This window comes from Corapipo altera, unplaced genomic scaffold (genome assembly GCF_003945725.1).
Source record: "Corapipo altera isolate COAL_440 unplaced genomic scaffold, ASM394572v1 77b, whole genome shotgun sequence".
Classification (NCBI taxonomy): domain Eukaryota; kingdom Metazoa; phylum Chordata; class Aves; order Passeriformes; family Pipridae; genus Corapipo; species Corapipo altera.
Window position 1 is genome coordinate 2334965 of NW_020884933.1, and position 12940 is coordinate 2347904.

At 44.9% G+C, this 12940-nt stretch overlaps 1 protein-coding gene across 4 annotated transcripts in view; it reads right to left on the minus strand.

The window, feature by feature from the left end:
* SRGAP2 (SLIT-ROBO Rho GTPase activating protein 2) overlaps positions 1 to 12940 on the minus strand; it is a 108047-nt gene that overhangs the window by 61285 nt on the left and 33822 nt on the right. For all 4 annotated transcript variants that reach the window (XM_027659783.1, XM_027659781.1, XM_027659782.1 and 1 more), the window contains exons 3-4: positions 10381 to 10573; positions 834 to 996 (exon numbers count right to left, since the gene is read on the minus strand). In XM_027659783.1, the coding sequence (XP_027515584.1) occupies positions 834 to 996; positions 10381 to 10573 (356 nt within the window). The remainder of the gene's footprint in view (positions 1 to 833; positions 997 to 10380; positions 10574 to 12940) is intronic.

Here is a 12940-nt window from a genome sequence, read left to right on the forward strand (position 1 = left end):
TCATTTTCTAGCAGCCTGAACAAACTGCATTTTATAGACTTCCTCCAGCAGTTCGGGCAACAGGGAGAGGTTAAGAAATATCTCAACACTCTTTCCCTTCTCCAGGCCTTGCAAGAGTAGAAATAAAACTCCCCGAGCTCATGACACATTGCAAGGGGGTGGGGGCAGAGAAATGGCTTTCAAAGTTAAGAGCTGCAATGATTTCAACATGTTAAGCAGCAGATGTTCCAGCGACTGGCAAATCTCTGCAGAGACCAAGGAACAGGAGTTTCAAAGCTTCCATATCGTGTTTCTTTAACTGGAAGAACAGATTCTTAATAGCAAAACCCTCCCACACTGTCCCACCTTTCTTCCCAGGTGGAAATCAAGGGGAGAGAAAGGGGAGAAGGCAAACAAAAGAGACTTCAATTACATCTTTTCCTTTTTCCAGAGAATGACAATATACCCTTTTATTGTCCGGCATAGCAGGAATTCTCCCTAATTTTTAACAGCAATTTCTCCTCCATGGCAGATGTAATTCTGCCTTTTGAGAGTTGTTCTTGACTACGTTCAGAGCTGAAGACCTGAAGCACTTCTGTTCATTTAATTAAAGTTTCAACATCCATATGAAACCATGAGCAGGTTAAGAGGAAAAAAAAAAAAAACCACGGCCTGAATTTAGACCAACAAATCTCAGCTGGTCTCATCTGGGAAAATCCTAAAATACTAGAAGAATAAAGTTACTGAAAAAATTGAAACCTCAGGTGTTCAGGACAGGCAACAATAAATCAGTGCACTAGAAGTAAGAGCTGGAAGGGTATTTTAGAAGAACCAAACAAAGAAGTCTCAGATACCTTCTTGAAGAGGCGTCCTGAGTCCTCGCTGACCTGCACAAAGCGGGGGATGATGTTGTTGAGATAGATGTCACTGAGGGTGGTGTGGTCCCTGCTCTCCCTCTTCACCTGATTGAGCAGCAGGTTCCAGCAGTTCACTGGCGACAGCACGTTCTGATCCTTCCTAGAAAGGGCACAAAACAGAAAAAATTGGGTAGGACTCACCTGAGGTGAACACAACGATTCTGTTCGTGATGTTCTGTGTCTGTAAATGCTGGAGATCCAGCCATGGGATGGATGGATTTGCTGAGGGAGAGGAGAGGAAAACACAGAAAACACACTCTCAGCTGCATCTCCCTCCATTCCCGTGGCCATTGGGCTTTTGTCCCCCCAGCAAACAGATCCTGCAAATGCAGGCTGCAGTGTGCCAAATGCAGGCTTTAATTTTTCCCTCTGAATCCAGGATTTTGTGCATAAATCAGTGCCCGAGGGAGAGCGGTGGCTCCGGTGTCTGACAACAGGTTTCACAGTCCTGTCTCGAGCACTTGTGTCTTAACCACAATAAAAAGATTTCAAGCACCCAGTTGGCTAAATAAGCATCTGCATGGGAGACAAAATGTTGTGTTTCATGTACAAACCCAATTATGTGAAAGCATCTCTATCTGTCCCGAGCCAAAGAGACAGAAACACTCGCACAAGCAGCTTTATTTTCTCATCTTTGAACCCTCTCCACCTTATTACAGCTGATGCACCCTGCAAATAAGCAATACAAAGGGAGATGAGAGGAACCTCAGTTTCTTTGGATCAGCATTTCATCTGCTGAAAGGAGTAAGTCATTTTTTGGGGGCACCATTTTATCCCAGATAAAAGCAGGGAGGTGAGCAGGGATCATATGAGGTGCTCCAGCAATGCTTGGAACTGGCACGTCCAGGTGGAGCCTTAAAATCATCACTTACTTCTCCCCAGGTCTGTTTATCATTCATTTACAGTACAATAACATTTATTTAGAAAAGACTAAGTCAGATCTGTGGTGCAAAGCCAAAGCTCTCCTTGATTGTTGTACGTGACTGTATCGGATTTCTTTCCTCTTAAAAAGAAATGTGGTTTAATTTCCATTGGAAAGGGAATATTCTGCACTTGAAAGGACAGCAATCTCTGCTGCAAGAAATGTCTGACATTGGGAAAATAGGAAAACTAAGCCAGGGCAGACTTTCATTACCCTTCTCATGACATCAGCGCTTGGATTTGTGGTGCAATATGGATAATTTTAGATAAAGAAGAACAGTTCAGAAGGGCTGAGCTCAATGCTTTTTTTCTAAAAAAAAAAATAAAATTAAAAGCTCAGGAATGACTGCAGCCTGTGATTCTCAACTGCTTCAATGTTTGGAGTGTGTGTGTAGTGGGAGGGGATATAAAAAGGACTCTGGGCTTTTTGAGTAAAAAAAAAAAAAAAATAAAATAAAATAAACATGAGAAGGCACAGATTTAATTTAGAGGTAGTATTTTCCTTTGTATTCCAGTGTCCTGCACTACAGGTACAAACCCAGATGGAATGATCCAACTGCAGAACTGTACAAGGTTCAGACTTGCAGATGTTGAGCCTTGTAAATCAAATAGCTGCCCCTCATCTGCAGCCAGTGTTTGCAGCATAATGCTCGTTTTCTTAATGTGCCACAGAGCTAATTAGTGACTGTGAGAGCTACATAATAGAATTGGGAATCTTTGGGTGCTGACCAGGCTGCAGCCAAAGTGATGAGCAAAGCAGAGCAGGAGCCACGTGCTCTGAGCCTGCTGAGATAGAGATAAGAGCTGCCACCACAAGGGAAGGTAATGAACACATTAAGAGTTTTTTCTTCCACTAAAAATAGGGCAGGAGGAGAAACAGCATCTCCAGGAGGAGCTTCTCCAAGGAGCAGTGCTGGGTCAGAGGTGTACAGGCCAAATGAAGAGCCACCAACCCTGCCAACAACCTGTGGTTCAAGTAGAAGAAAGAATATAAAGAAAAGTTTATGAAGGACAGGACTATAAGATAGTAAAAGCTGGCTGGTTTGCTCCTTTACACCAATGATGTCACAGCACTTTACCCACTGACTCAGTCAGTGTTTGCTCTCTACAGCTGGCAGACCTACAAGTGAAAAACCAACCAACGACCATAAAGAGATTGGGAATGAAACTTAGGAACAAAAAGCTCAAACTCTCCACCAGCTGACACTGTTCTAGCTGTTCAAAATCCTGCCTCAACATCCCTAATGGACTGTCAGTCCAACCCCACCACGAGCAGCTTGGAAGAGCTGAGAGCCTCAAGGACCACGAGTTATGACCACGGAAGAGAAAGCATGGAAAGGAGCAGAGAGCAGGTCCAAGGGCCTTGCTTCCCAAAGCAAACTGAAGCACCAGGGGGAACCAGAAGAGATGCAACAGTTAACTGGCCAATTCCCAGCTGTCCAGCCTGCCCTGCCACAACACCCCGAGCTATTCTAAGGCAGCACATAGCAGGAATACCAGGAGCCCATGAAAAGCCTGGTGAGTAAAATCACTGGGGTCTAATGGCGCCAGATGGGTTGTTGACACACTCCATGTGGTTACACATGAAAGGCCATCGTGCAGGAAAAAAATAATCCCAACCCCACATGTTTCCAATCCGCGGCGGGGATTGTCACCTTGGGATGCGCCGCGAGCGCCGCACCCGGAGCTCAACCCCAGGCAGCCACAGCTCTGCACATTTCGAGGTTTTTCATTTAAATTCCTTTAATTTCCCGGTGTCTGATGGGTTCACTAAACCCTTCAGTGCCCTCCTTGAAACGGTCCTTTGCTGTTGAACAGGTTTGATGTCTCCATGACAAGCTTTTTTTACAAGGGAGACAAAACCTCCCCGTTATTTGCTAGTGATGATTTTCCCAGCAAAAAGCAGAGAAAGGCAGGAATGAAATGGAAAAGGAAAGAGGCACTGACTTACTTCAGACCTTTAAAGAAGCCTTTAGAACTCCACACAGCTTAAAGGACCTCTAAAACTGCAGCATTTCCTGGGGTGGAACGTGGCCACAGTTTTCACAACACGGAGCAGAAGTTCTACAACTGTTTACAGCAAACCCTTTTCAATCGTAACCACGAGCAGATGGCAGAGAGGCAAATTGTGATTTTCATTAACCATTTGAATCCTCAAAGGAGCTGGCAAATACACTCTGCTTCCAGTTTCATGTCACCACAGAGGAGGGGTGAAAAGGGGAAGGAAAATATGCAACAGGGACCGCTTGGGTACGACCAAGAACAAGCTCCATTTCCACACATTCCGCAGGATGACGGAGTCAGTGTTCACCCTGAAGTGATAAAAACTGATGAGATCAACCCAAAACTTTAGGACTTGGATACGAATTTTCCCAAAGTGCTGGCAACCTCACATTCACAATGAGTATTGGAGTCAAACTCCCCCCACCCCGTGAAGGGGACGAGGAGAAGAAAGAGGAGGAGGAGGAAGACGCCAAGATCCAGGTTTATTTCAAGTACTATTTATACTCACATAAAGATGGTGTGATGATAGTGAATCTGGAGAGTTTATTTAGGTTAGCCTAAATTACACCAGATCACAGCAATCAGGGGTGTTTGGGAGCAGGAAGAGGAAGTTGTGCACAGATTTTTAGGGAACCACAAAGTATGAAGCTCTGTGGTTTCTCGGGCGTTATCTTGATCGGGTCCTGTGCAACTTCCACTTCAAAGTTTTCAGCTGGTCTCAAAAGATCAGAAGGGAAGGCTGAGCCTCAAATATCTGAAATGTCTTAATTAAATTACTCATTCATACAAGGACCTTGCAGACAAGCCAAGATTTGTCTGCTTTAAGGCAAGCAGGAGAGAGAGAGACAGACGACAGTGACACAGAGTTGGGCACTGCAAAGTAACAGCAGAAAATACAAAATAGATAAAAAAAAAACCAAAACAAGTAAACAAAAAAAATAAAAAAAAAAGTGATTAAAAATTTGAAAAATTTAAAAACCACATCCACAAATCAGGAATAGGAATGTTGGTTTCCATAAGGAGCACCAGACAAGGGAATGAATTAGATGAGAGCTAAAATATTACTAAATAAACACTTAAATGAATGAACACAGAATCCCTGAATGGTTTAGGTTGGAAGGGACCTTAAAGCTCATCCAGTCCCACCCCCTGCCATGGGGAGGGACACCTTCCACTAGCCCGGGTTGCTCCAAGCCCTGTCCAACCTGGCCTGGGACACTCCCAGGGACGGGGCAGCCACAGCTTCTCTGGGCAACCTGTGCCAGGGCCTCCCTACCCTCCCAGGGAAGGATTTCTTCTGTACATCCAACACATACTTCCCCTCTTTCCATTTGAACCAATTTCCCCATCAGTTCCCAACAACCCTTCCTGCGAATGATGTTTTTAAAACAAGTCTCCTGGTGGTAACACATGACATTGGAAGTTTCTTGTTCCACCTCCCCAAAATTTTCAGGACCTGCTCCCTAGGGGTGTTCAATGGATACTTCCAGACCCAAAACACATCCCAAAACAGTCCACCCTGCAAATCATCTGAGCTGGAGCCAGGCCAAGGGGCAGAGCAGAGATTTAATTGTTGCTGTAAACACTATTTCAAACCTCTCTGAATTTTCTGCTCTGGCAACAGTGGCTGCAATCACACCAAGCAACACAGGGCGAGACTGGGATCACTGATATGATGAAAAGCAGCACAGAAATCCCCCCCTGAGGCTTTACATCCATTTTCCCTGGTCACGTCTCCCTGGCTCTCTGCATTCAAGGAGGTCACTGAATAAATGAATGTTTCATGCTTAGAAAAACCTCCCAAACGCTGGTACTTGACAGACTCGGGCAAAAACGTGCAGGACTCAGCTTCATCAAAAAGAATCACAGGTCAAAATAGCCTATGACAATGTTTTTTATTATCATCATCATCATTATTATTATTATAAACATTATCATGACGATGATAATGTAATTGAAGTCCAAGTGACCCAAATGCTTCTGTCAATACCTCCCTCACAGCCTGTATCATCTTTGATTTGAAGAAATCATTTGGCTTTTAAGGAAAATTAAAGCTGAACTTCTCTGCAAGCCGCTCATTCAGCTCGAGCTCTGATTTTCCCTGACGCAGCTCAGCGTTAACTGCAAATTTTGAGAATTACAAGCATGGACATCCATGCTGCTCCCTGCCCTTCTCTTCCAAAAGATTCCAGTTATGAACATCTGTTGTTTACAAGTGCTCAGCCTGAAGGTTGCCAGACTTATTCTGCATCTTCTACTTCAAGGCAAAGGCTGCCAGAAAGCCATCTGAATTTCATGCTGGGATATCCTGGACATTCAGCTCTCCAGCTGACAATTGCTACTCAGTGTCCTGCTTCCAAAGATTATCTTGATTTAAAATATGGCCTTAAAATAGCACTGTCTTTTCACTTTTTTTTTTTTCCTTTTTCTGTTGCTTTTTTTTTCTTTCCCATTTTCTCTCTTGAAAGGAATCACTCAAGATTTGCCACGGTTTTTATGCTTTTTGAATAGTCAGATGCCTCTAGGACAAAAATCATGTGAAACAGGAGGACTGAAGGCTGGAGCTGAAGGTCCCAGGGTCTCACTGGAGTGGGACAGAGCCTTTCTCAGGGGCTAGAAGTCAAGAAGAGACCCCCCCAGACCCAAGAGACACCTGTGAGGTGGATGCTCTGATTTACCTGCCACACACCTTAGTCAGGCAGATATTTAAGGAGCAATGACTACACCAAACCTGTGACCACCAAGCTCTTGTAACAACCAGAGTTAGAAGACTTGGGCTATAAAATGCCTTTTTTTTCCTCCACTCCTTGTGCCACTCCTATTTACCTATATACATTGTGTATGACTCTTTCATAGCCTGTTCTGACTGAAAAAAACACATTTTTAGAAGAGAATAGGCAAAGTGAGGTCTAACAGCCACGGTGGAGAGTTAAAAGCAAGTAAAACCTGGGATATATCCAACTGCCATCAACTCGTATGTCACCTTGGCTAAATCAATCTGTTCCCCTTCTTCAGACATCTCAGATGAGAATAACACACACCTACCTCTGTAAATCATTTAAGATGCCCCAGTGAAGCTTCAAGCTGAGCACTGTGCAAACACCCTTTCAGTCCAGCCCCAGCTATGCAGAGTTTGCTGTCAAGACCCAACCACCTACACTTCAGAACCCATATGGAAAATACTCCTACAAGGACAGAAAAATTGGATTTGTTCAGCCTGGAGGAGAAAAGCTTCAGGGTGACCTAACTGTGCCCTTCCATACCTGCAGGAGCTGAGAAGAAAGGTGGAGAGGAACTATTTACAAGGGCTTGGAATGACAGGACAAGGGGGAATGGCTTCAAAGTGACAGAGAGTAGGTTTAGGTTGGATATGAGGAAGAAACTCTTCCCTGTGAGGGTGGGGAGGCCCTGGCACAGGTTGCCCAGAGAAGCTGTGGCTGCCCCATCCCTGGGAGTGTCCAAGGCCAGGTTGGATGGGGCTTGTAACAACAACCTGGGCTAGTGGAAGGTGTCCCTGCCCATGGCAAGGGGACAAGATGATCTTTGAGGTCCCTTCCCACCCAATTCATTCTGGGATTCTGTGCAAACGTGCCCACCTGACCAGCTCCCCCTCCGAGGCAGGAAAACAAACCCCACGCAAAGCCTTTGGGAGAACCCCCCCAGCAGCCTGCCCTTTCCCCTGCTCTTTCCTTGAAGCCTGTTCCTTTTTCCAGCTGCTGGAGGAAGCCACACAATCCAATTTCAAGGGTCAGCCTGAAGCCTCCTGCCCTTGACAGCGTTCCCTTAAACGATCACAGTCGGGAGCAACTCGGCAATTACATAATAGCTGTTGAGTATGAAAGCACATGCAAATTACAGGGTAAGTGCCTGGCAGATTCCCTCCCTGAGTGTGTGTCATGGGATCTAAAAAGGGCCAGTGACACGGGGAGCAGGCCCTGAATGATACGGTACCTTCCGACATAATTGCCAGGTTATGGGGAGAGGAGCCTATTACTGGGTATTTATAGGGTCAGAGCCAGGCAATTACAGCCCAGGGCTCCTCTCACAGACATGTAATCCCAGGCTCCCGAGGAGGAGAGATCTGATGGCTGCCTTTGATCAAACGGGCTTCTGGGGGCTTCCCAAGGAGATTACAGCTTCAGCATCTCCAGAGGAGATACCAGCCAAGATAGTCTCCCCAGCTCAGACAGGGCAGTGGTGGGGAGAGGTAATTATAACTGGAATTGCTTCCTCACTGATCCCTGTGGTATTCTGACACAACTCTGACTGTCGCAGACAGCAGACAAGTGACCAGACAAGTCCTAGATGGAGGTGCCCAGGACAGACAGCTTGACCTGTGCCACTGCTGTGGCCAGTATTGCTCATAGAATTGTTTTTTTTCTCTTATTCCAACTCTTGACCAACTTAACAACTCATACACTTGGGACTCAGACTTTGCAGGGGTAACATATTCCAAGAGCAAGGTATTTTTCTGTCATTTTTCTGCTCCTTAATGTGAGTGAAATGAGGAGCCTGAGCAGCATCAGTTCTTTCCCTGCAAACTGAAGTCAATGCTCAGGAACAGCTTTCAGAGCATTTTGGGCAATGCCCTGCACTTGACCAGAAAAGCATTGACATTTAATTCAGAAATTCAAGCTAAGGTTTTATGTGCTGACAAAATCACCACTCCAATTCAGGTTATGCTCCACAGCTGGGATATCTGAGGTCAGTTTTGTCCAGGTACAACTTTGTAAATCTTATCTGAAAGACAAACAGCTCAAAAAACAGGGCAGGGGTCAATAAGGAAACTGCATTAGAGAAAAAAAAAAAATAAATTTAAAACCCTGCAGTATCACAGCCAGGATGAAGTATTAATTCACATGAAGTATGACACCATGTAGGAGTCTGTCTGACTACAGTCAAAACTTCCACATTATACATTCACTCTAAATCTCCAAATAGGAACTTTCCCAACACTGGAAGCTGGATATAAAAGCGTTTCTATGGGATGTTTCACACCATGTAATATAAAGGAAATCACCTCAATTTTCACCAGGAACAACAACAAAATCAACTGAAAAGATCAATCATAATGCAAAGGAAAATTACAGTTCAAGGCATAATCTCTTTAGTGCCATCTTAAAGGCATGTGCAGAATACACACAAGCTTATGATTGTAACAACATTTGCACTGGAGAGGAAAAGAAAAAACGCTTCAGACAATGACAGGTCTATAGATAAGCAGAATAACTCTTCTCCAGCCTGTCAAACAGCTCTGCTGGGCAGTCAGGCTTTCCCAACAACGCAGCACAATGTGTGTTTTAAAGGAGAACTAAATTAAACGACATCAAAGCTGCACTTTAGAGAGGAAACTAAAATGGTGCCTCCTTAATGGCTTCCACAAGAGGAGCTGCTGGTGGAGCAGGAAAGCTGCTGCTGTATCCCCACATCCCTGCAAACACAGCAACAACCAAACACAAAACCCGGGGAACAGCCCGACCCAAACAATGCTCGAAGTGACGCCGCATTTTGGGCGGGGGCAGACCCAGATGGATCCTCTCAGCCCGATCTGTCCAAAGCAGAAATGATTCAGGTCCCAAGGCTGCTTTAGGCTCCGTGTTTTTCCCCAGCTGCTGCCCTGACAACAAAACCCAACAAGCCCCGTGCTGCTCTGCCCAGATGTCAACCCCGGGAGCTCCGCGCCGGTCGCCTCCTCGCCGGGCTGGTGGCTCTGCACCAGCCCCTTCTTCATCCACAGGTCCTCTCCTACATCCCCCCCTTTCCTGGGAAAAGCACCTCCTGGCAGGAGTCAGGAGTAAATCAGAAAGACCAGAGTCCATGAAACCCACGTTCCTCCACATGTTAGTCATCCCAACTCAGATAAGTGGGGAAAAACCAAAAACCAGGAACAACCACAGCAATACAGTCAGATCCACTTGGCTTCATGCTTCAAGCAGGGGAAAAATTAATTGTCAATGAGGACATCTTTAAATTTTAACTGAGTCCCATCAGCTTAGTACCTTGGGATTCCCCTGCCCCCAGTGGCACAGCTCTGTTGGACTCAGGAGTACTCCTGGCCTCGTTTCTCTACTGTTTGAAGTGATAGTAGCAGAGATACAACACTCAACTCCCACACTGAGTATGTGTGGGATATTGAAAACAGAGAGCTGACAGCATAAAACAGATTGGAAACAGTTACCCATAAAAAAACCCAAAAAAACCAGACCAAAGCCACCGGCACTGAAGGAAATCCTGGCTTTGTCCCCCAAACGTGGTGCACAGCTTTGCCCACCTTCCCCAAGAAAATGATTCCTTTTAGACATGCCAATTTTTACCATTTCATTCCCTACTGACAGCATTTGACCTACCAGGAATAACTGAAATAAGCATCCAGGAACATGGAATGGGTTCTGTGTTCAACCCAAACCTGGGAAACATTTGGCTCTGACATTCACAGCAGGGCTGGTACCTACATTCACTAGATCAACTCTCTTTCCCATTCCTATCCTTGCAATCAAATCTCCTGGGGGAGGGAGGAGGGAGAGGAAAAAAGGGCAAAAACAAAAGGCAAATACTCTACTTGAATTGCTGGTCTTTGGTGCTCCTAGTTTTAGCCAGGAATCTCTCAGCCAACTTCTCCAAATTCCTTGAGTAATCCATCTCAATCTCTGCCTTCTTGCGGAAGAAATCCTGCAAGTCCTGCAGTAGCTGGACCCGAAGCTCACACTGTTGGTCAAGGCATTTCAGCTGCTCTACCAATTGGGCACGGATCTCTGTAACAAATAAAAAGCACTAAAGATTAAACAAAATCCCATCAGAGAAAAAAAAACCACAAAAACATCAAAAATCTCCAAGAAAATATAGTTAAAAATACATTCCCTCATTAGCGACATGTCAGCAAAGCTCCATCACCGTGATTGACTCTACCTGCAGACAGAAAATGATTGCAGTTGTATCTTGGAAATTCAGCCAAAAACCTGCAACCCGGTGCACAGACCCACCAGCAAAGCTTCACTGCTGGAAAGTGCATCAGTTACAAGTGTCAAGTGCATTTTTGGCATCAAGAACGAGTGGTCACTGCCTAAAAATGTACTGAATCTCAGTCTGGAAAAAGGGCTAAATGCTGCAATACCCCACGTCAGCTCCGAAAATCACTTCAGGGAATTTCTATCAAATTCCTTCTGCAGACAATTCCTGATGCAGAAACAAGACGTTGCACATTCTGGGGCACTCCCCGAAGGCACCAATTTTGGATTATTCAGTTAGTTACTGAGTCTCCAGCTGTGCAGCTCTCGTTAGAAACCAAGCCATGAAACAGAGAAAAGACACCCCTTCAGGGAGCCAACACGACAGCACTTCCCATCAGGGAATTATCTCCAGGAAGATGCTTTTTAAAAATATCTGCAAGTGTCATATCTATGTCTGAAGGACTCATAAAGCACACAGATATAAGTGTTAATATTATAATTAATAATATTAATTATTAACACATGTTCATCATAATTGCAGCGTAATTATTATGAATATATCTACATGAACACAATATTTTACAAACAGTTTTCAAACGTTTCACAAATATGAAAACATCTCCCATCAGCACAGAGCCAGGTGTCCTCCTTATCCTGAATTTGAGGGACAGAACAGTGAAATGACTCACTCACGGTCAAAGAGGGCAAGAAAACACAGCAGAAGCGTGTCACTCTCAGTCTAAAAATGCAGAAATATTCAGTGATGCAGCCAGTAAAGGTTATTTGGCCTTTATACAGGCAATAAACTCAACATGAAACCAATAAAATATGCACTTTCATCTCAAGGTCTTTGAGCAGTCAAACTGTAAAGAGGCCTGACTGCTAGTGCTGCTCTTTCCAAAGGTTTTTCCAAGCTGTGCTGTTCCAAGCTGAATCCAGAACCAGCAATAAAATAACTAAAATTCACCTTTCCAGCACTCACAGCTTTTCTTCCCATCGACACACTGCGACTGCGAGTTTGTCACTACAGCTGAAGGTGGGGAGGGGATCATTTCCCAAATGCAATTTTTTTAATCGACTCCTTCATGGCAAATTCCTGAAATACATAATCTCAGAGGCCAGCCTGGCTCCTCAGTGTGCTTGTCCCTTTGCCCAGAAAAAAGCAAACCATCTGGACCTCCGTGGCTTCACTCCTGCCATGCTCTGTTGAGCATCAGCTGCCTCGAATCCTGCTCACATCTGTGGCAGCAGTTTTAGGGGACCCATCTTTATTTTAGGGACTCCCAAACCCAAAATAAAATTACAGCTTCTAGTTAGACTTGCCCCCCACAAAAAAAAAAAATTAAAAGAAAATCACAATCTGTATGACTGGGGCGTTTTCAAGCTCGATTAGCACTTTAATTTGGTAGTTCCACTTCTCTCAGACTGTACCCAGGGCTTTCCACAGCAAGGAGAGAACACAAGCAGGAAGGTCATGGCATGGGATGAAGCAGAAGAGGGGGGAAAACTGGTCAGGTTTATTTTTTTCCCCCAGGAGAGAATTTTAGGAAACTGAAAACTTGTGTTTCTTCATCAGCAAACACAAGTACACACGAATACACCAGCCTGAGCTGTCCATGTACTTCTTTAATCAAACCCACGGGCCTCAGGGAAGGTGGCACGTGGAAGCAGGACCACAGCAGGTAAAACCTGCACACTGCACTCACTGCAACTTAAGAGATTTCTTTGGTTTTTGAGATGCCTTTGTTGTTTCTTCCAGTATTTCAGGACTAGCAGGGCCTGGGAGGGGCACGGGGAAAGAATGGATATTTACACACATCAGACCTGCCAAAACTTCTGTCAAAATCTGCTGCTGATGTTCCACATTTTCTCTACACATCTCCACTCAGCTCGAGCCCCAGACACACAACCACCCAAATATTTGCAAAGCCACACCTTTAGCCAGGTGAATGCAAACCAGACACCCCCATTCCACCTGTGGCTTTGCCATTAAGACTTTATAAAGCAAAAATTATGGGAAGACAACAATAACAGCACCAAAATGATCAGTCATGTGGTGATTCCTTGCTGCAATGAACCATTCCATCTAATCCCCAACCTGACACTCACCTGCAGGTCTGACATTCCAGAAAGAACATCCTTCAAGGCAAGGGGTACTAGAAAGCTCTTCCT